Source organism: Pempheris klunzingeri, chromosome 3 (assembly GCF_042242105.1).
Source record: "Pempheris klunzingeri isolate RE-2024b chromosome 3, fPemKlu1.hap1, whole genome shotgun sequence".
Lineage (NCBI taxonomy): Eukaryota > Metazoa > Chordata > Actinopteri > Acropomatiformes > Pempheridae > Pempheris > Pempheris klunzingeri.
In genome coordinates this window covers 9712267-9739227 of record NC_092014.1, presented here as the reverse complement: position 1 = coordinate 9739227, position 26961 = coordinate 9712267, and the positions used below count along the sequence as shown (strand labels likewise).

General features: G+C 41.7%; 1 protein-coding gene across 1 annotated transcript in view; it reads left to right on the top strand.

Moving 5' to 3' along the window:
* Positions 1-5569: 5569 nt before the first annotated feature.
* hhip (hedgehog interacting protein) overlaps positions 5570-26961 on the top strand; it is a 33069-nt gene continuing 11677 nt past the window's right edge. The window contains exons 1-9 of the mRNA XM_070828417.1: positions 5570-5932; positions 9881-10073; positions 15104-15248; positions 16781-16982; positions 23028-23179; positions 24704-24877; positions 25001-25144; positions 25379-25497; positions 26754-26877. Coding sequence (XP_070684518.1) covers positions 5663-5932; positions 9881-10073; positions 15104-15248; positions 16781-16982; positions 23028-23179; positions 24704-24877; positions 25001-25144; positions 25379-25497; positions 26754-26877 — 1523 coding nt within the window. The 5' untranslated portion in view covers positions 5570-5662. The remainder of the gene's footprint in view (positions 5933-9880; positions 10074-15103; positions 15249-16780; positions 16983-23027; positions 23180-24703; positions 24878-25000; positions 25145-25378; positions 25498-26753; positions 26878-26961) is intronic.

The following is a 26961-nucleotide window of genomic DNA, read 5'->3' as shown; positions in this document are numbered from 1 at the left end:
GGGAGTAAAGGGAGGGAAAGAAGGGAGAGAGCATCGACAGTCAGGGACCACCATCATTGCTGCCCACACTAGACTACACTTACCACCACTCGACCACCCGCCCGCCCCCATCTCATCCCACAAATTCATTTGCAGCACAGTGATTCTCAACTGTAATGAATCTGCAATTTGCACACATATGTACAGTGCCTACCATGGTACTACTTTGGGATCTTTTAACCCCTGATGGAAGCATTTACAAACAAGTGGCCACAAAGAGTCATCAATCTGCACATTAACCTCTTACTTGCCTTTGGGGGGGCTGTGCTATTCTCTATTATAGGGTTCAGAAAGGACCAAAGAAACTGAAAAGGGGAGGAAATGGAAATAGTCATTTTCAAAGCAGACTACAGAGGCAATTAGCCAAGTACTAACAGGACTGAGCTATGGTCACTTCAATCCCTGCCTTCCTTTGGCTTGAAGATTAGAAAAAACATGATCAAAGTGAAGTGAGAGATTTGAGACCCTTGAGAGGTAGAATGACCACTTCTAAGCTGCCTGAGTTGGAATCTAAAGAGTGCCTGAGCTTACACATCTGGAAAGGCATCTATCCGAAGCAAATGACTGATCTGATTCCTGTATGGAGCAGTGCAACCCAGTGCTGCTGTATTAATCTCCCCTGAGCTGCGTCATTGTATTTGTGTGTATTTGTATGCATCAGGCATCGAGTATCGTATAAACAATGACAGGACACTTTGTCTTCTTGACTTGTGCAACCCGGAATGTGTCTTGTGCCACCACGCCAGGGAGTCCTGGGTGGCTTCAGTTACTCATGCCATGTGTATACTTTAGCCAAACAAGGCCTAAGGACACTCCAGGGTGGTAAAGAGGAAGGAGGGGCAAGGAAGCTAAAGGCGAGGTAGTGTGGTCCGATGGTTGAAGCCGGTGATTTAGAGGCTGTTGATACCGGGCCGACAGCCCAGGCTCAGTCACTGACTCACAGTAGATGACGCTGCATAAGTCACTACACTTAAAATGTCCTCATGTGTTTAGAAATGTTCAAGTGGAAATCAGGCGCGCTCACACAGCTGGAAATCGCTACTGGATCTGATTTTCTTGTTTCTCTCTCGCTTTTCCCTGAAGCTTTCATAAACAGATGGCAGAGGCTCATTAAGCTGTTGTCAGGACTATTAATGACATTGTGAACACTTTCCGAGCTGTGTATGCCTCGGGGCTTGTGATTGCCAAAGCTGGGCCATTAAATAAGGTGTGAGAGTAACACAATGCTGCTGTGTGCTGCAAGGTGAGGGATGGAAGCCATGAAAGAAAAGTGCACACATGGTTGAATGGCTGTTAGCAGTGGGCTGACGTTAATGATTTCATGTTAGTGGTGGAGTTGAGAAAAATGGTAATGTAATGTAATGTGATTTCAGCACTGTAGACCTGCAGTGTTAGAGGAATTTGGATGTTTTGACCCTGCAATGCTACATTGTGTGTACACTGTATGCATTGTATGTAATCAAATTGTATGGTAGAGAGGAACATACTACAGTCATACTGTCAGATGTACTTGTCACTAGTACCACTTTCAGATAACACATTTGTGATATTTATCAATGCAAGTTTGCAAAAGATTTATAGAGTTGATCTAGTAATGATGTTTTAGACACAGTGGTGCTTTTAGCTAAATGCTACCATCAGCATGCCAACATGCTGTCAATGACAAAGCTAACATGCTAGTATGAAGCAGGTCCTTGTTCACCATCTTAATTTAGCATGCTAGCATTTGCTAATTAGCATTAAACACAAAGTACACCCAAGGCTGATGGTAATGCCATTAATTCTTCAGTTAGTCATAAACTGAAGTATTGAACAACTTGTACGTTTTGGCCTGATGATGGCGCTAGATGAAAAGTCAGGTTGTAAATCAAATGTGAACCTACAGGCAGTGCTAGAGGAAAGGTCGAGAGATCACAAAAGTCATTAGGATTTAACCTCTGATGACCATGAATGTCTGCACCAAATTTCATGGCCGTCTATCAAAGAGATTAGGGATGTTATGATATACCGGTATTGATGATAATCATGATGTTTAAAAATGAACAAAGACAGTGTTTTGTTCCAGCTCGAAATCTGATAAACTAAGCAAAAAACAAATGTAGAATGTGAAAAATGGAAAAAGGAAAAAAGTGTGAAAGGACTTGGTCAGTGGACGTTAAATCACAGGATATCAGAGTGGTTCGTTGTCAGCCTACAGTCTCACACACAAACTCTGTCCCCTGCTCCCCGCAAGTGATTTTGTTTCAGTTGTTTCAAAGAGTAAATGCTATTTTTGTGCACTTTTATACAACTATGCTTACAGACTTGTCTTTCCACCTCCCTACACTTGCATTTTGAGAGTAATTCATTCACCAAAAAAGAAACAAAATGCACAATAAACACAGTTAAAGATAACTTTGACTCGTATCATTATTGATATTATTTCAAATTTTCTGTAGATGTCATAGAAATATTGCTATTGCGAATTCTTTGGGCCATGATAATTGAGCAGTTAAAATCTGATAACGTCAGACATATTTAGAAATCTGAAAAAAATTTAGACTCTCTATTCTGAATGTGTTCACAGATTATTATTAAGTCAAATAAAAATTCTACTTTTCTTGCAGCTCCACAGACGAATTGTTGGCCACCTCTGACAACACTGGAGTACAGCTTTAGGTGGACTTACGAACTGTGAGGTGTGAGGTAGTGGATTTCGCCTGCTTGGAATGGAAAAACTGAAAAATCTCAAACAGAGTTCTGTCATCAGTCCTGTTGTGTATGCTCACGATTACGACACTGAGTTATGAAACAAACAATGCAGAAACAGAATGGACAGACAGAACAGAGGAAACTTTCAACATCTCCTCGGTCTGGGAAACAGTGGAGGCGGCAATGAAAGCTTGCAGAGCTCCAGACTGATGTTGTTGATCCTTATGTGGTCACACGCAAACCTAACCATCATCCTCTGGGATATCCCCTCAGAGGGTCAGACGCTGAGTGCATGAGAATTTCCCCACTGACCTTGCAGAAATAAAACGGCAAAGCAGGTGCTATCTTATCAGAGAGATATCATGTCAATATTTTATCCTCCACACCTGAAATGTGATGCAATGAATGTAATAAAAGCAATTTATTTTTGAATAATGTGGAGGGAATGCAGTGAAGTTACTTCCTATGGGTGTTTGGTTATTGCTTCATGTGTATGCATGAGTGTGTGTCTACTCTGAGCCTGTTCCTCACTAGGACTCTGTCAGCTTAGAGCTGCGGTCTGTCGAACTGTGATTCTCTCTAATGGTCTATCTCTCCCAGCAGATGTACTCTTCTCTGCTCCACAGCTGCATCCCACATGTTTCCACGCTGTTCTACAATGCAGTTATATTCTTCTTCTCTGCATGGAGCTTCAGTGTTGTTGTTGTTGGTGGTGGTATTGGTGGTGGTGGTGGTCGCAGATTCCTTCTCTGCATATGGTCTTGTTCCTTCCCTCCTTTGCATCTAGAATACTGCAGTAGCACTTTGGCTATACTTGGTCCTGAAATGTCTCCAGTTGGGTAACGTAAAGAATGTAGAGGGTGGGGGGTCAGATCTGGCAGGGTCTGCCACGGCTTCATAGCACACACAGTCATTTCCATAATTGCCCACAATCAAACCAACCCCTCCTGGATTCCTCCCGCTCCAGATTCCTGTAGATAAGCTGAGCTGGGGCTCTTGTGAGTGCCGGAGACCCCCAAGTAAGAACAGGTGCCACTAATGTAACTGATTTCAGATTCTCTGTGTATCCAAAAAAAAAAGGGGAGGCTATTGTTTTCACCAGTAATTGCCATGGTTGGACATTCCCTCTCCGATCGCTATCATGAGACTTTTCTGAAGAGGGGAATGAAAGAGGATTTGGTTCGGTTTTATCAGGAGCCAAATTAAGATGCCTGACAGTAGGGCGACAAATTGCTGGGTATCGGGTCATAGTGATTGATTCACATTGTAGCCAATTTTCCACTGCCTAACACATGTAATTCTTCTTTCTGCGGCTACCAGAATAAACCTTTTAGACCATATTTAGAAACAAAGTCAAACACCCATGACACAGTTTGTGATGTAATGCAATATTCTCCATTTTCATAATGCCAGTGTCTCGCAGAGGTCTCCACGCCTCTCCCATAAGCTCAGTTATTTGAGAACAGAAAAAAAAAAAAAGACGTGTGGATCATTTTTCAAATATTTTAAAGACTTGGCTCATGTACATTGCCAGGAAGTCACTTCAACATATGGATAGCAGTGGGAGATGTACTCAGATTCCTTACTCCTGTAAAAGTACCAGTACCACGATGTAAAAACACTCCATTACACGTAAAAGTCCTGCATTCAAAATCTTACATAAGTACAAAAATATTATCAGAAAGCATCAAAAATAAAAGTACTCAATATGCAAATGGTACGTGTAAGAGTTACATTATCATATATTATATCATTCTATTATAATACAGAAATGTTTTTGCTCTCTGAGAGCTAATTCTAACTACTTTATATACTCTTAATCTATAAGAAGGCATCATAGTTTATGATCTGACCATGTGTTTTGTAAAATCTGAATCTGCAGAGTAACAATAGCTGTCAAATAATAGAGTAGTGTGAAATGTCTTAAATAAAGAGGTGGAGTAGAAGCATAAAGCAACATGAAATAACCAGCACTATAGTACAAACACCTTAAAGATGTAGGCTAGTGAAGTAGAGTTTTTGAGCAACTGTGAGAATGAGGTTTGCATGAATAATAATAAGAGGTTAATGCTCCCCTTGAACCTCTACCAGTTACCAATTAGAAGATGAGCTCTCATACTTCGATGCATCAATATTACAGGCTGAAGGAGACTTGAGCAATCATTTCCTTCACTTTCTCGGTCCATTGAGCCCGACAGTGTGCCTCCCACCGCCTCCACCCTCCGTCCTCCGCTCTACCAGGTAACTGTTTACCTCGACGTGGACGCGACTGTGGCCACATGCGCGCACCCGCGAAGTCATACGTCATCGTGCTCGCTCCTCTTCTCGCGCGCTGGTTAAAAAGAAGGAAAGAGCACGAGAAAACATGTGAGCGGTCTGAGGACTTTAGTGAGAGACAACTTTTATGTCTTACATGTTTTTTTTGACCCCGTGCATGCACAATCCGCCGTGCTGCGCTTTAAAGGAATTACATCTGAGGGGACGTCACGGCTCTTTTGCAGCTCACGGTGTTTTTGGGTTTTGACTTTTTGTATTCATCAGGATAAACTGTGTTATTGGTGTGCGTTTATTTTAATGTTTTGTTTTGTTTTTCTGAGTTGTACTATATAAGCAGAAGCAACAATAATTTATTTTTAAACTCCTTTCTTTATAGCAGGAAATCAAGTTTAGGACACCTGCTCTGACAAAACAGCATATTTGTCATTTTTCTTGTAGTAATTGGCTCCTGCTGCTTGGAGAAATACAGCCCAAATAAAAAAAACAACATATATATATATTTTTATATATATATATATACATATATATATATAGGCTATATATATATTACATTGCAGGTTAACCCCACTGTTTTGAGAAAAGGTGGAGCAAAAGGGTTTGTTTTGTTGTGTTTTCACCATTTTTTTTTTTTGTTAATTTCATGATTTTTTAAACTATGAAGCATTTGCAATTTGTGCTCGTCCTGGCCATCGCGGTCAACGTGTGGGAATGTGGAGACGCAAAATTCGGCGAGAGGGGAGAAATTAGCCCCAGGAGGAGAAGATGTTACGACGGAAGCTTGCCCAAGCGGCTGAAGAAAAGGGAGCGAAAAGTGCTGCTTGACGGCAGCAGCAGCGGAGAGGTTTGCCACAGGTTGTACCCCCGTGTGTCCTGCTGTCCCACCAGGAGAGCCGCCTATCAGATCCTGCACCGCAGGGACGCCAGGGTAAGTTACTGTCCATCCACCACGATGCGTTTTCTTTAAATTAAAAGACTGTGGGGCTTCTTTTTTTTACGGCTAAAACGCCCCAGGAGATGCATTTACAGCCCTTGTGTATTGTCATCCTGCCTGTTCCTGTCGACAGCTGAATTTAGGGATGGTCAGAGGGGGAAATTGCCCTGGGCAATGATGATGAAAAAGTCTTATTTTAACATTCCTACAGAGACATATAACGTGTCTATGGTGCAAAATGGTAGGTAGCCTTACCACACCGCTGTGTTATTATTATTATTTTTAGCTATTAGCTACAGTTTCGCCTTGTAAAACCCACATTTGTGACATGTACTGCGCGTCTGTACTGTTTTATTTTGTTTCTAGTCTCCTTTAACGTCTTTATATATTCTCATAGCAGCGTTTATCTTTACTGTAAGGGTTTACCTGTTCATTTGAGCCCACCCTGTCTGAAATTGAATCAATTTCCAGGCGTGAAGGACGCATTTTGATGTTGTTTACCAGCTTTCTTCTTGTACACAATCTGGTTCAGCTCCAATTCATCTGTCCAATACGCTTCGGCGTTACCATGGCAATCACTCGCCGATTTACGTTAGCTAGCTACAACTGTCAGGAGAAAGGGGTAACGGTACTAGCTAAACTGTTTACCCGTAAAGGTAGGAGCCTTTTTTTAAAAAAGCACACCCGTCGACATTTTATTTTCTTTTTTTTTTCTTGCCGTTCCTTTTAACAGCCATTCGTGTTTTTCTGCGTTCACGTTGTCTGCCTAACGTACCAACATTGACGTTAAACTTCCATAAAACGCACCGGGCGATAAAATAAGTGCTAACATGTCAAGTAAGCTACGGGTTTGAACCTCTGCTTAGTTTCCGCGAAAGGGGGGGGGGGGCGACTGTATGCGCCAAACTTGTAGCGGATTCCGTTGGATCCTCACCGGGCCATTCTCATGTAAACCACCCCTCGAATCACTCAGTGGCTGGGTGGTATCTTACTTTGTGTTGCCACAAAAAGCCATATTGCATCATTTAATTTGCTCAAGTCATGCAAATAAGAGGGGGGAAACTGAATAGGACGAACTCGACTTCTCCTCCTCCCCACTACACTGCCCACACACGGAGCTCTTTCTGATTATGGCAAAAGAATAACAACAACACCATTGTGTTTGTTGGTTTCACTAATGGGAGAAGCTGGAGAACATCACTCTCCCCCAGTCATCGGCCCTGTCCCAAGTGTTAATGCCTTTGAGAGGGTGTGTGTCCTTCACTATATCCCCCTTCCAACCAACTTACACCTATTCCCTGAGGACAAGTGTTTTGTTAAAGCTTAGTGTTGCCTACATCAGTGCTCTCTCCATTTCTGTGGCCATATGAGGTTTGTGGATCCTCGCTGATTTTTTTGCACTCAAAAGACAAGTGATTTCTCTCCAAGTGTGGCATTGTATATTAATATGTTTGTTCCGGCTATTTTATTGGCAAAAGCCATTGTGCAGATGCTATCGTAGAAAGGAGTAATCCTATAACAGCTGTTCTCCCACGTGAAGCCATGCATTGCAGCTTGGTGTGAGGCCAGCTGTAGAAAATGTAACGTAAACATCTGAAATAGCCTGGGAAATACGCTAATGACAATTTTATTTTCTTACACTATCATAGCTTTGTGTTTGTTTGATTGTGGCTCTTTTCTTGACCTGCTTTAGCGTGTCCCCAGCAAAAGTGCAACAGCTGAGCCTCATTGCCATTTTCTCCCTGCTTTTGAGGAACGTACTCGCTGAGATTCAGCAAAAGACAACAAACAAAGGTCCACTTGTTCTGGTTTGGATGATGGCAACATTGGAGCCCATCCCAGCAACATATGGACACAGGGCATGGTTGAGAGCACACAAATGCTACTCTCTGTGGACCTTGTGCCAGCCCATGGCACACAGAATCAATGGGCAATTTAGAGCAGGAGGGCAGGCATGCCCACAACACTACATGGCATGAGTGTAGAGGGCACGGAGACAGAGGAATACACCACACATACAGGGTCATAGCCAGCCTGGAGCTCCCTTTTTCAGGAAAACGTCAACAATTAGATAACATATAGAACAACAGCAGGATTTAGAGTGCAGCTATGGAAATAGTGGGAAAGGCTAGGCTGGAATTTATTTTCCCACTTTAATTCGTCTGTTTTACTGCCTCTTGTGATGAGAGATTTACTGTGTTAGTACATTTTTCAGGTAGACCCTCAAGGTTTTGCCACAGCGTCTGCCACCTGTTGAGTAAACAAAGCTCTGAATAACTTCTAAACAGAAAGTCTTTTCCTCAGTTGCAGTTTGTTCTGCAGTCAGAGCGGAGTGCAAGGCATCCATATGTTGGCCTTTGGTCCGCTGGCCTAATTGACTTCGACAGACTGCTAATTTGTTGATACCAGAGTGGGAATGATGTGCCTGTCTATCTCTAAATTGGTGTTTACACATGGACCTCACACAGAGCAAAGCACTACCAGCCTGCCTGCCTGGCTGCCCAAGCAGGGCTGCTCTTGACCTAAAACAGATTACATTGTTTTATTACAGCTAATTTGTTATGTAAATAATCCTGCTAATTTCTTTTGGATTAACTCTTTGTGTACTTTTGCGTAATGACCCCAAGTCAGGCTTTGAGGCTGTTATTTGGCTTCATTCATTTCATGCTCTGAGATCTGTCAGACATGGGAATTGTAATTTGACTTTAACTGTTTATGAACTTGGGTAAGTAGGCAGTGAATGAGATGATTTCTGTGTTTATTTCTCCAAACAGACAGGGTGTTCCAGCCTCAGTGTTTAACAAATTGGTATCAAAAGAAAAAGCGTTGGATAATACAGAAAATGTTAGGGTAGGATAGGAATGCAAAAACATTGCCGTATTTCAGCTTTAAAAGGTGACTTGAGGGCTTTGTAATAATCCAGTTTGTGTACATGAGATTGGAAAAACACTAAAAAAAATTATTTCTGTGGAAAAACCAACAAAAGAGGCTATACCATCATTACCAGTGAAAATTCAGTGTCTTTGCAGTGTGAATGGTGTGAACGTTCATGCAGATCGCAGTAGAGATGCTGCAGACTTTCACACTATGCAAGTGTCTGTCTCCCTCGTTCCTCTTTCTACAGATGATGCTGTGCGAGCAAACTGCTCGGCACAATACCGGTCCTAACATAACTATCCAAACTAACCACATGTCAGATCTGCAGCAGATCATGTAGAATATAAACAGGCTAGACGATGACACTGACGTTTAATGTATGATGTGGCATGTGGAGCAATGGGTTTATGACTTCTAGTGTTGTCTCACACCTTGTTGCCAGAGTATCTCATTTTGCATGTGTCGTGCGGAAGAAAGATGTTAAAATACAGCTGTTATCTCAGTGTGTTGTTACTTCAGAGCATTTACTTAAGTAGAGATCACTGACTCTCTGTGTGGTAACTGGGGTGAGATGGGCTAATTTAGGGCTGTTAAATGGGAAAGTCTGGTGAGGTCTGGAAAGTGCTTAGGCTTCTCTGACTTTTATTGTAGGAACCATCTAAACATTTAATCAAAACCATTTATTTTACGCATTACATGGGCTGACATACACACCTAACACTGAAAAAGTTTTAAGGGCTAATATTTGCCTTAAAAAGGTCATTTGGACTCACCAGGATCATTTGGAAACATTTTACTTTGTATAATTATACTAAAATACTCAAACTATATACTATATACTATACTATACTCAAACAGTATCTGAATTTATGATAACGAAGATGTAAAAATAAACCCCACAATCTAAACTTTTCCTTCTTCATGGTGTAATGTTTATGATTTTTATCACTGAACGTCCAGCTATTCCTAGATTATATTGTGGCTTGCCTGTTCAAAGTGAAGTAAGAAGTAAAAGTTAACAACCCACCATTTTAATCATTGGTCCTTGCTGCGTGTGGTCTCCAGATTTTCTCCACCAACAACACCGAATGTGGACGTCTCCTGGAGGAGATCAAGTGTGCTCGCTGCTCCCCCAATGCCCAGGTGTTGTTCCACTCCTTGGACATGGATAAGATGCCACACAGGGAGCCAGACCTGCCGCGGCTCTGCCAGGACTTCTGCCGCGAGTTCTATTACACCTGCAGGGGGCACATACCAGGTAATTACATAGATAATAATGACCATGAATGCGACTTGAATCATAGCCTCCATGTGGTTACCTGCTGATGTGCAAGCAAACATATACACATGAATAGATTTAGTTGGACTAGGCACACGTTCTGTTTGCTCATTTCAGTCGCGTACATTTGAAATGAAACTGACTCGTGGGATTGTGATGAATTAAAATTCATAGCAGGCCTCATTTCTCATTGAGACTCAGCCTGCACATGTAGAACTGGCAGATTTTTGGACTTATGCAAGAAGTGGTGCGTCAGTAGTCTGGTCTGTGAATATTTATTTATCCAGCTCTTACCTCATCTGACCTCACCTCCATTTGTTGCTGAGCTTGTCTCAGCCGTTTGCTTGCTTGCTGCCTCGCTCCTTGCTTTGCTGTTGCACTTTAATGCATCAGTAAAATTACTCGCCACACACTTGCCTACATAGACAAAACACCAGTTTGCTGATTAGTCTGCAGTCTGATCCAGCACGTTTAGTCTAACAAATAGAAGAGCAATATTTGTGTCTTTTATATCCAATATTCAGTCTAGTTATGTTTATCGTACCAGGTGCAGAGGGTTTTGTTCTCTTGTCTGTGTTAGGTTTCTTCAGATCATGCAATTTTATTTGAATCGGCATGAATTTGCAAAAAGTTTTGAAGATCTCAAGTGTAGTAACAATACAGAGATTTGAGGCATTTCCTGAGACACAAATGGAAAATATTTGATTTGCAAAGGTGGATGTGAAAAAAAAATCTGACAAAAGCCAGCCCAGCATTACTGGTGTACCAGAAAACTGGACCGGAGAAAAATGAACTATTTTATGACCTGTTCCAGGATACTGCCCACCAGACTTAACTCCTGGGGTTGATTCTGTATTCGGGATGCATAAGCACCCTAGCTGTGGTCTAGACATGACTGCCCGGCACCTTGCCTTCCTCAGACATCAACTGTCACTTCAAAACCTGTGTCTCATGCTCTGCCACCAGTATGTTTTCATTTAAGTAGTAAGTTCACATGAATCCAAACACAGTTGAAGTGTTGCTTTACTGGCCTCTGTCATCTGTGACTACGAGCTCCGCTATGAGATGGCAGAATCCACAGAACAGGGGAAAAAAAACCCATTGATGCAACAGTTTTCCTTGTGGATACGGTACTGCTAAATGATAGGAACCCATCTGCTCCCTGAAAGCATTTGGTCTACTGAAGAATTTCCTTTGAAGGGATGCAAGATCACAGGTACCTGTGCCTTCAGAGTGCATACCAAACATGATCAAACACTTTTTGACTGTCTTTTCTCTTCCAGCCAAGTCTTCTTCCAATCTCTGTCGCCACAAACTGATTAGATCTGCTGAGATTTGCAAGCAGAGAACAGTTTCAAACACACTTGTCTGCAACCCACCCACATGGTATGCAGCAACTCAAGTCAAATATCAAACACATACATTCCATCTGAGTCCTTCCTCGTCTGCATCTAATGGCCTGCTGGCATATCTTGTACAACACTTGAACTACAATTGAGGTTAGTTAGAGGGACTCCACAGAGCACAGAAAGAGGGAAGAAGAAGAAGACTAGTCTGGAGTTACATTACTTGCGCACGAGCTGACAGACATGTGGGCTCAGAGAGTCAAACCAAAAAAGCTCAAGAGAGGAATCCAGAGAAGAACCCCCCCCCCTCCCTGCGTTCACCGTCGTGCTCCTCCCCACTCACCCCACCTCCTCAGTCCTCCGCAGATCAGCATATGTGGTGACGAATGACACATTTATTTTTCTACAAAGGTTGTGTGTATGTAAAACTGCTGAAGTGCATCAAGATGTCAAGTACTTTGGGTGGGCCACCCAGGTTGCCTTGGAAGATAACCAGATGGAAGTATAACTTTAGCGCTGGGGAGCCGGGGATATGGACAGAGTGCTGTCTTTCCCTCTCTCTCTGTCTCTCTCTGTCTCTCTCTCTGTCTTTATTCTCTTCTTCATTCTCTGTCTGTCCTGTTTTTTTGCTTGCTCTTCCTCTTCACTTTTACTTGGTTCACACTCTTTTCCAATCTTTTTTTCTGTGACTGAGCACAGTACAATGAAGGTGGACACATTGTCAGAGCTTGTGGAGTTACAACACCTTACAATAAACTTTAAAAATACACACCCTACTAAATACAAGTAGATTAGTTTCAGTGAATCCTATTGGTGAGAGAAATCTCTCCCAAAAAGGTACATGTATTGTTTGCATAAGCCGTAACAATTATGTTGGCCTTTTTAGATGTTTAATACAAATATACTTTAGATTGTGGCTCTAAATCTTATCATGCGAAGCAGTAACACTAGAAACATTAACAGATAATATGATATGTCCTTAACTTTTGATAATTCAAAATTGCTGGCCCAAGGTATTAAAATGAAACAGTAGCCTTTACAGCATCCATAACTGTCGTCCTGCTCCCATGAAACTTCCTACCGGCCCTTGATTAGGCCATGTACTTAGCCCCCATTTCTCCATAAAGAAATTTACTGCCTTGACTCTCACTTCTGCCTGGAGGCCTCCCACCTTCTCCGAACTCCTCTCATATCTTCCTCCCCTCTTCACTCATCCCCCCACCCTGCACCCGAGGTCCCCAACCAGCATGGTTAAGATAACTGCAGACACAAGTGGGTGGGTGGTATAGCCAGAGCTGTGTGTGTGTTTCTGTGTGTGTTTGATCTTCATGTTGTGTTTAGATGTTTGAGGGGATATCCTATCACCTCCAGTATTTGGTGCGGTCAGAACTTGCGGTCGGTGTGTGGCAGGAGAAGGAGATGAAAGGAGGGACAGGGAGAGTCCTGTTTGTGTTTTTATCACTGGTGTATTTGCTCTCCTCTGTCCTCTGAGGGATTGACTAAAGGAAACAATATTTGCAAGATTGTTTTTAGGTCACAGAGGGCTTCTGAGACCCACGGCACACTTTGCTTTATGCTGGGAATAATGTTGTAACTGCACAGGCTGGAGACATAGCTGTGTGTGACTGCCATGTTTATGCGTATCACTTTTTGCTCTAGCACTGAACCATTTAAGGTAAATCAGCAGGCCAAATGGAAATATAGAATGATGTCATGGCAGTTTTACTTTGAATTCACATGCTAATTAATTGAATACAATCAATAAGTCAAGCCAGGTTAATATTATTTGTATAGCCAAATATCATAAATCTCAAATTTGCCTCAAGGTGCTTCACAATCTGTACAGCATATGACATCCTTTACCTTTATGCTCTGTTGCATTTACCTTGGAACTCTAAGTCAGAGCTGGGATCGACGTCATACCTGAGTTGACCATGTTTGTTGGAAAACCAAGATGGAAGCTTCCAGGTAAACCCATGTTGTACTTGCTGTTTTGCACATGCAAACACGGTACCAACTTGTCCACAGATAAAAGTTGGACACTACTGGTTTTACAACTAATTTAAGAGACACAAATACTGGAACTTAAATACGTCTTCTGACTTCTTCTGGAAATCCGACTTCAGGGGGTATTCCAGTTGGAATGTCCTTATTGTAAATGCTTACTTCCCAGTTCAAATGGAACACACTTTTTAGACCCTCGATTTAAGGAAGAACTCCCCAAAACTCCCATTTAACAGGGAAACCAATGGAAGAAATGCTATGTCTTAGAAATGTATTGAATGTGCTGGCTTTGACAGGCCATAGTGAGAGCTGTGACATGGTGTACCTCTCAAGTTGTCTGTACAACAAGAATTAAATACAAATGCTGTCCTACAAATTTTGCTGCCATCGTTTCCATGCTATGATTTCTTCACGGAAATATGGGAGTTCCTCTGTCTTTCTGTGTCTCATGTGCAATGCAGTTTTGTGTTTTAGTAGTGTGATTGGGTTTGTGTTGGTGTGTGTTAAGGCTGTGTGCGCAGAGCCTGCAGACCAGCTGGATGAGGGAATGAGTTTACTTGTTGAAAGGTCAGGGCTTTGTAATTTTGCAATGGTGTGTCACAGGTGTCTCTTTATTTTAGATGGATGTAAAATTTTATTGTTACTGTTTATATGAAGTTTTATTTTCTGTGCATGTGTTGCTAATTCAGATGAAACAAGACTGGCTGACATTTTTTTTGTTTTATCCAACACGGTTGCACAACTAGGGTTTTTTTTTGTCTGCAGTTTGTTGCAGAACATAAAGGCCTGTTTCTTCATAATGTAAATTTAGTCCTGTAGCAATCATTTACAAGGCTTTCCTTTCCTCGCATCTTCATCATCATCATCATCATCAGAATCATGTTAAAACTGCTTGCTTATATTGTGGGGTGAACATACATGTTGTTTTTCTCTGGCTATAGCATCTTATCTCAAGAACACTACTTTTGGGATGTCACTAAACAACAAGACAGCAAGCCAACCCTCAAATGAACCATAAGCCAGCAGATATATGATACTTGTTGTGCCAAAGACCTAAAGTGAAAGCCCTATTCACACCTAATATTGCAATAGGTGTCTTTCAAAGTGTTTATGAACACTGACCACGTTACTGAACGGATGTCAAAGAAAGCCAGTTTCAAGAATCTTTTCTATAGGAATTAGTTAGGACCGGTTCATAAGCATAATTTCATGAATCAAAATGATGACAATCTTTTTTGCTCTGTGGAGGAGGTATAGTTCACTGCAGAGCCCTGTCTAATCTGCCATCCATTTGGTTTGGCCAAGTTTCTCTTCACTTGTTCATTTTAGTCCAGACTAGCCAGGATTTGGTTTGGCTCATCAAGCACAACTCCAACCCTCTTCATCACACAAGCACATCACATCCTTTCTCTCTTCCTCTACTCTTTTGTGCTGTCTTGTACATACTCGTGCATGCACACACATATAGTACAGTTACATACAATATAGACAAATGCACAAAGAAGTTAAGCGCCTTGGATACAACATTAGGAAAATATCCTTGAGATTTTCTCAGTTTAACTGTCTACACGAGCCTAGTGTAGGAAGTAATTTAACCATGCAGTATCTACAGTAAGTCTAAGACCCCCTTTCTTTGCCTGTATCTGTTGTGTTTGCTAGAACTGTTCCAAGCCGATGTGGATGAGTTCTGCCAATACTATGGGAGGAGAGATGCCAGTCTATGCTTTCCAGATTTTCAACGAAAGCAACCACAAAGGCAGGATTCCAACTACTTGGGAGATGAGAAAATAGAAGATATCAGCAGGTTTGTAGCCTGATTTTTTTTTTACCATGCTTTATTCCATCTGAGGATTGAGTTACATTATGGGAGATGTACATATTTTTATTTTGAATAAGCTTTGGCTACTTATTAAATGTGTTTCAGCCAAGTTAACTTTTATTTTCAGGCTCCATCAGTACGTACGAGTTCAGATTAATGATATTCAGTCGTGATTTTAATGTTTTTATAAAAACAGACACAGCCTCACTCACATGTTCTGGATTCACTGGTCCATTTTGACATGGTCCATACTCTCAGACAGAAATGCTATGCCATCTTTCCTCTAATCCTAAAGTTTGCCCAGACTGCATTTGCTCAGCTTTGCTCACATAATGAAAATGCTTATCCTGCGTCATTCTGGTTGCCTCCCTCATTGCAAAAGTCTGTACATCACAGAGGGCTTTGCCCTTTTGTCCATGGGGGGATGCCTTTCATCTCTGTTTCCCCTGAGGCAAGAAGGCCAAGCAGTATGCACACCTGAATAGCAGTAACCAACATTCAGTCAAATAACTTCCAAACGTTGGGGTCAGGGCCTCATTTGTCGTGTCTTTGCCTTATCCTCCAGAAGTTATACTCAGGTTAAATGACAGAGAGCAGGACTCTCAAGCTGGGAGAGAATGCCACAGTTAAGTCACAGTTATTGGCTAACATTATGGCCTTTCCTTTTGGAAATTAAGGCAGGCAACTCAAGTGCTCATGTCTTTGCACAAAGCACAGAGGTATTTTCATGGTGGTCACCCTGGGAGCACATAGAAAACAGGCCAGGTACAGAAGTAGTCCATCATTATACATTACCAGTGGGTGTGTTAGTTGGTCATAGATTAGTAACAGTTGCAACCAACCATACCAGCTTCTCTTATCCCACTTAAAATCTGTGCTTTCTGCACCAAAGTTGCCATGTTCACAAGTAGGAAAGCCACAAGTGTTCATAGCCCTATGTTTGCAATTTGGTCAGTTGAGCTGATATGCTGGTGTTTTTGAATTACGATGGAAAGAAGGAGAGAGAGGACTGGTGACATCAGGTGTCTCTGAGGGAGTTCAGTGATGTAGAGATGAGGAAGAAGATTTAATTGTCGTATGATATATTACAGCTCTGAATAAATTATTTGTGTCCAATGCATCCTTAAGGTATCGTAATCTGCGACACTGCTGATGACTTTCATAGAGGAAACTAGAAATAAGTGTAGGATTCTGCGTCCAGGTAGATGTACATATAGCACATACGTTTGCAACAGTCTCATGCTTGTTGCAAAAGATTTGATTAAGAGAACCGATGTGTCTGGGGTATGAAGTCAGACTTTGTCACTCAGATTAGAGACTGCAGGTGGAATCAAATCAGTGTGCACCTGCTGCCCTAAGATGGCTGTAGAGGGATGCATACAACAAAAAGCAATCATACAGCACAAAGGTTTTAACACCTAAGAGGTGTTGGCAGGAAGCAGACATGGTGATAAACTGGATTTTTGCTATGCAGCCACCATCGGCCTCTGACCTTTCGTATCTCCTTTTGTACCCAGGAAACACAAACACAACTGCTACTGTGTCCAGGAGGTGTTGAGTGGTCTGAGGCAGCCGGTGGCCGTGGTGCACTGCGGGGATGGATCCCAGCGGCTCTTTGTCCTGGAGAGGGAGGGAATTGTCAGGATACTCAACCATGACCTCGAGCTAATCAAGGAGCCCTTCCTGGACATCCACAAGCTGGTGCAGAACGGTCTCAAGGTAGGAACAAGCCTGCCTTCATAGTGTTAACAGTGTTGGAGGAATTACAGAGGCAGTATAATAATATGGATGTAATTTGAACACAGATGGAAACAGGAAAGGAACTTGGCTGATGAAGTGTGAAATATTGTTTGATACATTGCTAGAGTAAGGAAGTAATGTGGCAGAGCCATAACACAATTCTTTACGACACAACTGTTCGCACCTATGTAAACGTGTGAGGAACATCTCCAGCCAAGACAAATCCCTTGAAAGTAGTGTCTGCTCACTATTAGTATTTGATTATATAATCACACCAAACAAGCAGTCATTCATCAAATGTGATTGTAGCTAATCATTACGCTATTATCTGCTAATTAACTGTACATACAGCACACATTGTGCTCACTGCTAATTTTCTGCTAATTCACACAAGATGGGTTAATGGCTTTCTTAATCTCTCCCATATTGTTCCTATAAGGGTTCTAATATCCCCACATGGTGACTTACCCAATACTTTACATAGTGATTTACTCAGTACCCCACATGGTGACTGGAGAGAGAGTTAAACTGTCTCTCAGGTTGTAACCTTGTTCACACTCCTTTTTTTTTCTTCAACAAAGAGATGACAGGGATATGCTGGTGTGAAGGGGCAAGTAAACATGTTCTACTTATGTATAGCTTTGTGCCCCATCTGAGAAAAATAAACTCAGGCAAGGCAGTGAGAAAGAAATAAAGGTGCCAGTGAATTATCTTTTTTTCATTTATATTTTTTGAGCCTTAATGTGTATGTTATGTATGTAGGTAGGTATTTTCACCCGAATTGTGTGTGATATGGTGCTGGTTCTTCAAAAATCTTCTTTGTGACATCAGAAATTTTGCAAGATTTAGAAAGACAAAGATTGTTTTTAATATGACGTAAACTGTAGGTCTATGAATTCTTGATGGATATCTCAATTGCGAAGATACTCCAATTCTTCATTTTGAATGCCTCGATATTCATTTTCTATCTGTAATTCTTACTGCATCTCAAATTTTGAATTTGAGAATTGTTCAGAACTTGTTTAGATCGCAGCTGGGATGTTTGGAGGGCACACTCCCAGACAGGAAGTTTATCTATCACGCAGGCCTCCTGCTCCTCCACTGACAAACCCATTGCTTACAAGGAGTCAAACAGAGCACTGCAATTGAATATGCAACTGCCCCCTGCGGGATGCTCTCACTGCTCTGCTGTGCTCTCTTATCATCATTCAATCCAAACTGGTTGTGGATAAAGTGATCATTATGACAATTAGACGTGGCTCGATCCCCCGCGGGCCCCAGGAGTCCTATTCTGTGATGTTGGCTGCCAGAACGGGCTCCCAGCCACACGGGGTGAACAGAACCAGGGGAGGGCTAAGGTGTTTACTGGCAGCATCAACAGGATGGAAGTGCCTTTATACAGAGAGAGGAACCCAGGCCCCCAGGAGACAGGGCAGATAACGGGTTTATCATCAGCTCCATGCACATGCTTTGATTGTAATGTTCTGTGTTTCCTTCTGCTCTCCTATCCCCCTCCTTCCATGGATCCCCCCGGTGCCAATTAAGCTGAACTGCACAGAAACAATACTGTGCTGTGGTAGTGTGGGCTCCTAGCTGCGCTGTGGGTGTTCTTCTCCTGAAATTCAATCTCTATACTCCAGTCCCCCCCAACTAACCAACCACCCACCACATACACACACACTACCCATGTCATCATCACAGTGGTCTCTCCACAACTGGCTCACATTCACACACCTCTAACATGATGGTGAATTGTGGACAAGCCTCCTGATTGGACAGAGACCTGCTTCAGGATGTGGTTAAGAACTGGTGCATGTAGCTGATTTTGAACGTTCTTACCTGACTGATGCTGCATTTTTTTTTTTAGTCCAATACCAATATTTTTTCCTGAGGCTTAAAAAAATGCAATGCCAAAACAAAGCTGATGATGTTCGTATTTTTCATAAAAATATTGACATTGATTCATTCAATATTCTAGATACTGTATACAAGTACCTAGTACAGTACTAAATTAAATTATTCAAAATGATTTTCAGACAAGTTTGAAACAAAATCAAGCTTTCTTGTCTGTGCCTGTAAATAGTCAATTAAGGTCATTTGAGTTATTCAGATCTCATGAGTTTGAGGACGCAATAGCACCACGACTTTATCTTCATAGCTGACATGTATTATTGGGTAGCAGTCTAACATAAAAGATTTACAAGTTGCTTTGTTTGGAGATGCACTCAAAGCCAAAAACGATACTGTTTGATAAATCCTCACTTCAGTCTGCAGTGTCCGGTGGTTGTATTTGTAGACTTTGATGCTAAGCTTCAGCCAGTGTTTAAACAATGGCAGCAGACACTTGAGAGTAGCATGTGTCATAGTAACAGCAAGTTTTAAAAATGAAGCCATCTGTGAGCTGACAGTTCACTGACATGTATTAGCCCTTGTAACAGTGGCAAGGGGGCCGGCAATAAAATATATCACTGTTAAAGCAAATAAGTCACAGCATGTTATTCTTTCTGTCCCTGCTCCGCTGACAGCTGCTCTGCATTCCCAGCAGCCATCAGAGGCTCAGGGCTGCTCTCATACAGACTAAAATAAGTGGCCTCATCTTCATTATTTACTCAGACTAGAAGCAAAGGCAGGGGCAAACTCATACTGATCTCACAATTATCCTCAAACAGTGGGATGGCTGTTCGTGAAAGATGAAATGTTAACAAATAGATCAGTTAGGCAAAAGTTGTCTATTCTCTAAACTTTATGGCCTAGATGATGGGTTGTGTCTTATTCTTGGTTGAGAGGAGGATTAATGTTTCGTGGGATTGCTTTTTGCTTGTCATACGATTTATGTATCAACAGGTGGAGGAGTTGCAGTGACCATTTGCTTCTCATTGCACGAGAGAAAAGAAGAGAGTACTACATAGGAGGTGTGTGTATTGTCTGTAGGTGAGGGAGGTGTGAGCGTAGATGTTTCAGGTAGTCTTTGAGTGAAGGGCGTAGACATTGTTTTGCTCCAATCAACTAATGTGGAATGTCTTTTGGTGGAGGAATGCCCACGAGCCAGTGAGAAATGATCAAAAGGTTCAGGGTAACAATGCATGAGCCAACACGTGCATCACCAGGACTCAAAGACAGCTGCCCCTGCAGAATTGGAAATGGTAACGTTGTGTGTGACGCTGCCTCCGCCACTCAGACAGGGCCAGCATTCCATGTAATGCACCGTGAGATGTGAGATGAACAACCGCTCTTCATCCCTGCACCTCACTTTCCCAGCTTTTTGTGGAATGACGCCAACACTTTTGACAGTGCCAAAGCCGGAGCCCCAGAGAACAGAATTGGAGGGAAAAGAGGAATGCAGAGACAGGTGTTTGTGAAAAATGAAGAGATAATACCTCATGAGAGATTCAATCAGAACCCACTGTCTGGCTGTGGAAGAATGATGGCAGTCATAAAACACAAAGATGTTCAGGGGAAAAATGGAGGGAATGTGTTTAAAGTTGACACAGCAGAGTCATTTATATAGTCTGAAAGGTTATTGGAGATGGCAAGCATTATAGTTAGCAAGATGAACATATGTTGTTAAGAAATTATGAAGGTAAATTAAATGGTTTTTGCAATAAAAAAGAGAAACCTGCAGCTTACCCCTAAATTATTCCTCCTCCTCACTTGTATGTGCTGTAGGTAACAAAAGCCCTAAATTGATGAATTGACACAAAAATACAGCAATTCACATAAAAGCATTTAGCGTAAAAATGTACACGTTACTGAAAGTTGATAAAATATTACACTAGTAACTATTACACAAGGCAAAGCAAAACCCCTAAATCTAACTACGGCTTTTAAACCCACAATGTAGAACCTTAAACCCCTGAAAATTCATTTTGCAGCTGACAATATGTGAAACCTGCCGTTTGTACATTCTGTAAATGAGCTTGTTTGTACAGTATATTGCTTTTTGAGCCGTGCCAAGAATATCTCAGTACTGCCGCTCTGACAGCAGTTTTACCATGATCAGTGCTCAGTAGCCACGGTTTTGCACTCTGTCTTCTTTTCATCAAGGTATCTCCTTGGATTGGCTCTGCAGTAATGCAGTGTTTGTTTCATATGGCTCCAGTGCCAGCTCTGTAGCTCGCCTGCTGCTGAAGGAGCTAGTCATTAGCAAGGGAGCTAATATTTCAGCCCATTTAACCACTGTGTATCTTGGTGGTCCCCCTTTGGCTCCGGATCTAGGCCTCTTTGGAATTGTGGTCTTTGACCCACTCCCTATGGTGAGTTTATTTTGAGGATGTGGGTCACTGCATCCCTAAATCCAACATATGGATCCAGCATTTCAAGGTAAAGGGTTGAGAATTTCTCTTCCCAAGATGAAACTTTTTGACATTCTTTGGCAAAGTGCAGTTGCTTCTGCTCCAACTAACATCCAGCTGTATAGTGTGCTGCATCCACTCCCACATAACTCCTTTTTTATTTGACTTCAATAATCTGACATTTAGTAGTACTCATAAATTTTTTGCAGAGGAACTCTGCCTTTTGGGGTGGAGATTTATTTGTCAACTTTCACAACATTTCACTTTATATTCAGATTGATAGAACCCCTGTGGCTTATTATGTGGGTTTCTGTTGTTGCTCAGTGGTACTTCAAGTACATTCCTTTGCAAAGAGTCATCTCTTTTGCATTCACATGTGGCCTGTGTCACTGCTGTGTTTGACTGGGCCGGGTCTAGCGCAATCCAAACAGAGCTATGATATCCAGTATACCAATTTATGATGTGTGTTCCTTGGCTTGTGACATACACTGCACCTATCCTGAGCCTGCCATTTATGTCCAACCAAGATATATTTTTTCCTCAATTCTCTTTCTTTTTTTACTATTTTGAGAGGGGATAACTTAAGGATGAGACAGCTGTGTTAGTCGTAGACGTGATACTTGTTTGTTAACCATGAGTAAGATGGCTTCTCCGCATGATGCTCACTTTTGCTTCTTATAATTTTCTCAGTGAAAGCAAAAGACATCAAGCTGTTTTGGAGGGATACAATCACACAGGGACCGCTTTATAAACATTCTTCACACCTAAGCCTAGCATTCTGTTCATTCTGTTCATTCTTTTGTCCAGAAGAAATAGTGAGGGAGAGTACAACGTTAAAAAAAAAAAAAAAAAAAAAAAAGGGCCGACCTGGCTTGCTTAGCCTGGGGAATGAAATGCTGTAGCTGATTATTACAGCTAACTATGATGGGAGGACCACCAGGGTAGTGACAACTGATGTAGCTGCCTCCGGGGTGAGACAAAGGTTTACATATTACACAAGCAATTTGGATGTTTTCTAAACATGTTGCCAAGACAGTGGGAGTTGGCAGCTCTCTGCCCCCCGCCCCCACCCCCTCTCCAAGCCTCGAATTTTGCATGGATTTTGTGTAAACCGGGAAAGAGCGAGGGGACGGGGAGCAAAAAGCACGGACTGAAGCACTCTGCACTTTTGTGCTCTCTATGAACTGTGAGTGAGCTAATAAATTCTTTCAGCCACTCAGCGTAGCATTCACGGATATCCCCCAAAGATTACACACACAAATCACTGCACAATGGAGGCCACCGGGAGGGCCTCAGCGTCACAGGGGCCCCCGACCCTGTGGACAAGCGCACATAACCAAGCTGCAGAGAGAACTGGGCAAAGGCGGGGGGGGGTTGTAGAGGAGGTGCAGCTCTATCTAGAGTCAAATGCTTTATAATGGTTGGTAATGGTATATTCAAGGAGGTTGGTGAAGGTGTGAAGTGAAACAGGCGTGGGTAGAAAAAAAGAGAATGGGAGAATAGCAGGGGTGTGAAAGGGAATGTGATGGATAAATAAAAAAAAAAAGGGGGATTAGAGAGGTTGAGGAATTAAAGGAGGTGGGGGGTGATGGGTGTGTAGGGGTTGCATGTAGTGGTCTCGGTGATGATGAAGATGACCGAGGGGGGTGATTCCAACCCCACACAGCCGAGCAGAAGCCAAGGAGGGACATAATTAACTCCTGGATCTTTTGTGTTTCTCATCTGACTGCAGGGTGGAGATGAAAGGGGCCTGCTAAGCCTGGCATTCCACCCCAATTACAAGAAGAATGGCAAGCTCTACGTCTCCTACACCACCAACCAAGAGCGCTGGGCCATTGGACCACACGACCACATTCTCCGTGTGGTTGAATACACCGTTTCGAGGTAATGGGAGAAGTGTGTGCCAAATCTACCTTAAATATGGGTTGCTCACTGCCTGAAAAGAAACCAAAACCTCAGCTGCCTCACAGTCTACACAGCATTAAACTGACTTATCTATTAACTTTTGAGGATTAATAGGCATGCTTTTCCTCATGCAAAGCCCACTTATTTAACTATAAAGATTTCATGGCATGCTTACTGAAAAATACAGGACAGTTTACAATGTGGCCAGTCATAATTTGTAGTGATGTATGACGCTTGATGAAAATTCCCACAATCTGCTCCCCAACGCTCTCATTTTACTGTTTATTGCTTGATAATTCACACGGGCCAATTAGTAAAAAAAATGTAACCTTTTTAAATGGGATAAGAGATATACGTATAAGAACAGGACAACATTGAAACCTACTGTATGTTGTGAAATAGTCCTGATCACAAAACCCTGGAGGAATTCAGTATAATGTATCTTATTCCAATCCAACAACCTTGACTTGACACTTATGCAAGAGACTATGGTAACCAGAGTAAATACCGAAGCTTCAAAGGAATATAATGTCATTTTTCTAAAGATGCAATGGAAAAAAATCAAGGATCTCTGTCTTATGGGGATTTAGAATGTAGGTCAAACGTCCCACCTAACTAACTCACAGCGTGCTTTGCTGAATATGTGATGGGCGTTCATTTGCAACACTCCTAATCACCTGTTATTAAGACAACAATCTTTTCTCACGAATGTGTTTAAGTGTTATATTTTAATTTGCATAATCACAGTTGTATGTTTAACTTAATGATCTAATCTTAATTATAGTCTTGGCATGCAGTCTTGGTGACTGCAGTGTATAGTCCTTAATTTAAGGGTCCAATAGAGAAATGACAGTTAAAGCATTTGATGGTGGTTTTAAGTGTCTCTTTTTTCTGTGGCAACCTGTTTTTTTTTGTTTTTTTTAAATTGCAGGACTACCCAAAATAACACATCATGAAATATTTGTTGCTGATACTGTGAAGCCAAATCCTCACTTTGCACTTGAAATTGTGCAACATTTTGAAGCCTGTGTTACATCTCCACCCACTGTCTTTGCCTTAATGAGACAATGCATTAGATTTAGACTAAATGTCTCGAGACAACAAACCATTTAAGCTCATTTAATGTTGGATTGTGTTGGGTAAGTCATGTCAGCGTTTCTTACCCATGCCTTGGTATCATTTTACTCACTAATACAATTATTCTTTAAAGTAATCAGGCAATCAGAGTGTGTTATCGTTTATGAAATGATGTCTTGCGCTGCATAAAACAAAACTTCAAATAGCATTTCTTCAGTGGCTTTCACCCCAGTAAAGAGCCAACTGGTGGAGTATTGAAAAGCCAAGTGCCAACACCCTAATACAGTGTATTCTTTTGAATGTTGTATGTATGGAAGCTTGTAGCCACAGAAATATTTTACATGGTCATGATAAATATTAGTTACTTTGCAGTATAGTAATCATCATTTTCACACCCAGTGACGATGACGGATTTTTCCTTCTCAGGAAAAACCCGAACCAGGTGGACACCCGGACTGTCCGGGTGCTGATTGAAGTGGCAGAGCTGCACAGGAAGCACCTAGGCGGACAACTTCTGTTCAGCCCTGATGGTCTGCTGCACATCATTCTGGGAGATGGCATGATCACCCTGGATGATATGGAGGAAATGGATGGACTCAGGTGAGATCACAGGTCTAAGAATTGTGGCATAAATGATCAAATGCTGGTGTGTGCCCCAAGATGGAATCCGTTCCTAGCTCCTACCATCTTGAAGGTGTATTTTGTTTGTGTGTTTGAATGCAGTGATTTCACAGGGTCCGTCCTGAGGGTAGATGTGGACACAGACTGCTGCACATCCCCTTATTCCATACCGCGGAACAACCCATACTTCAATAGTACCAACCAGCCGCCTGAAATCTTTGCCCATGGATTACATGACCCAGGCAGGTAAGTGAAAGACAGATCCCAAAAGAGACCCACCAATCAAAATCAAGCTACTAAGGCTGATTCAAACTTTCACAGTTTTTTTTCGTAGTTTTGTAAGAAGTAGCTTACATGGCAGTTATCCTGATGTGCTGATTTTAGGACAGAGTTACATAAACATAGATTGTTCTTATGCCAGATTGTAGTTTTTTAGGTGTCTGTTTCTCCTGTATTCATCCCTGGTATTCTGTACTGAAGGTGTGCAGTGGATCGGCTTCAGACCGACAATGGGAGTCTCCTGATCCTCTGTACAGATGCCAGTGGCAAAAACACATCAACAGGAAGAATACTGGAGATTACTAAGGGGAAAGATTATGGTGAGTTACAATTTCCATGAGAATTTCCAAAAATGTTTATAATATTTACTGATTTTAAGCTTGGGAGGAATTCATTATTTTGCAATGTTACTATCGTTCATGATGTAAATAACTGAATGTGTAACCTTTGCCAGAGTTTTGTTGGATGGTATTACGTCTTGAGAAAGAAATGAAAATGCATTAACCTCTTGGATAACCTTTCATATTTATTCTGCTGGAAATGACATCTGTTTTTACGAATTTCTTCCATTTTGTAAGAGCATGGTGTTTTGGCAACCAGTTCAGAAAACACACCGGGTTGAGTGCAGAGACAGTGAAGGTTAAACGTAAAAATGATGCGATCTAGAAGGATTCCTCTCTTGTGGATTGTGGATTTGCCAACGGAATGTGAGATTGTGTCCACAAGTAAGATTTAAAGCTGTCAACAACAGTAACCATCTAGATGATGGTTTAGCATTGTTGAAAACACACCCAAAAGGGTCTTTCTCACATTGAGAAAGTAATCAATAACAGAAGTGCCTTGACAATGGTTAGCCCTCTTCTCACAAAAAACAAATTACTTTTATTTGGTCCAAATTACATTAGGCTTGTTATCTTTGCCACAGTGAATGTTGCTTTGGCAACCTCAAATTATCCCTCAACCTTTTATCTCTCACTCAAATTCAAAGTGCCAGTTCTTGTCACAGACCACCTCTCACCTGGCCTCATGCCTGATTTAGCCAGTTACCCAAACTCTAAAGTGATTGCAGTTGGGAAATGAGCACACCAAGTCTTGGATCATAAATTTTTAAAGGCAGCGAATCCATTCATGTTTTCCTTTGCCAAGACAACTGTAATCCAGAAAACATGCCGTATTGCCTCAACATCATACTTATGAATAAAAGATTAATACATTCTCTTCCAGTTTTGATAAAGACATATTAAAGTCTATGATGAAGAAGTCAAGTATGTTGCTGTCCAATTTAAATCAAGATTCTGTCTTTGCTGTTTTTTTCTATTGAAGTGAGTTTCCTTAAAAGGAACCAATCATATTATATCTAATAGGCAAAATTAAGCAAACATGGTTATCTTTTCCAACACAACCAAAATAGCATGTATTAGTATTATAGGCAAGCAATATAATCATTTCTTGAGTAGATCAATAGATTCTAACTATTGAAAGATGCTGATTGCCTCTTTGATGAAAACTATCTACCAGTGATGCAAGCAGGCAGCAACACCTAAATCAGACCTTTTCCTTATTTTTCCCTCCTTAGAAAACGAGCCCTCAGTCTATGACTTGCAGTCCAGCGGAGGAGCACCACCTGTGGGGGGCTTCATCTACAGGGGCTGCCAGTCTAGAAGACTTTATGGCAGTTATGTATTTGGAGATAAAAACGGGTAAGTTTGAAAAATGGCTGAATGAATGAATAAACTGTGAAACTCAAGCTTGTGCACGCTGATTGACTCCCTGCATACTTCATG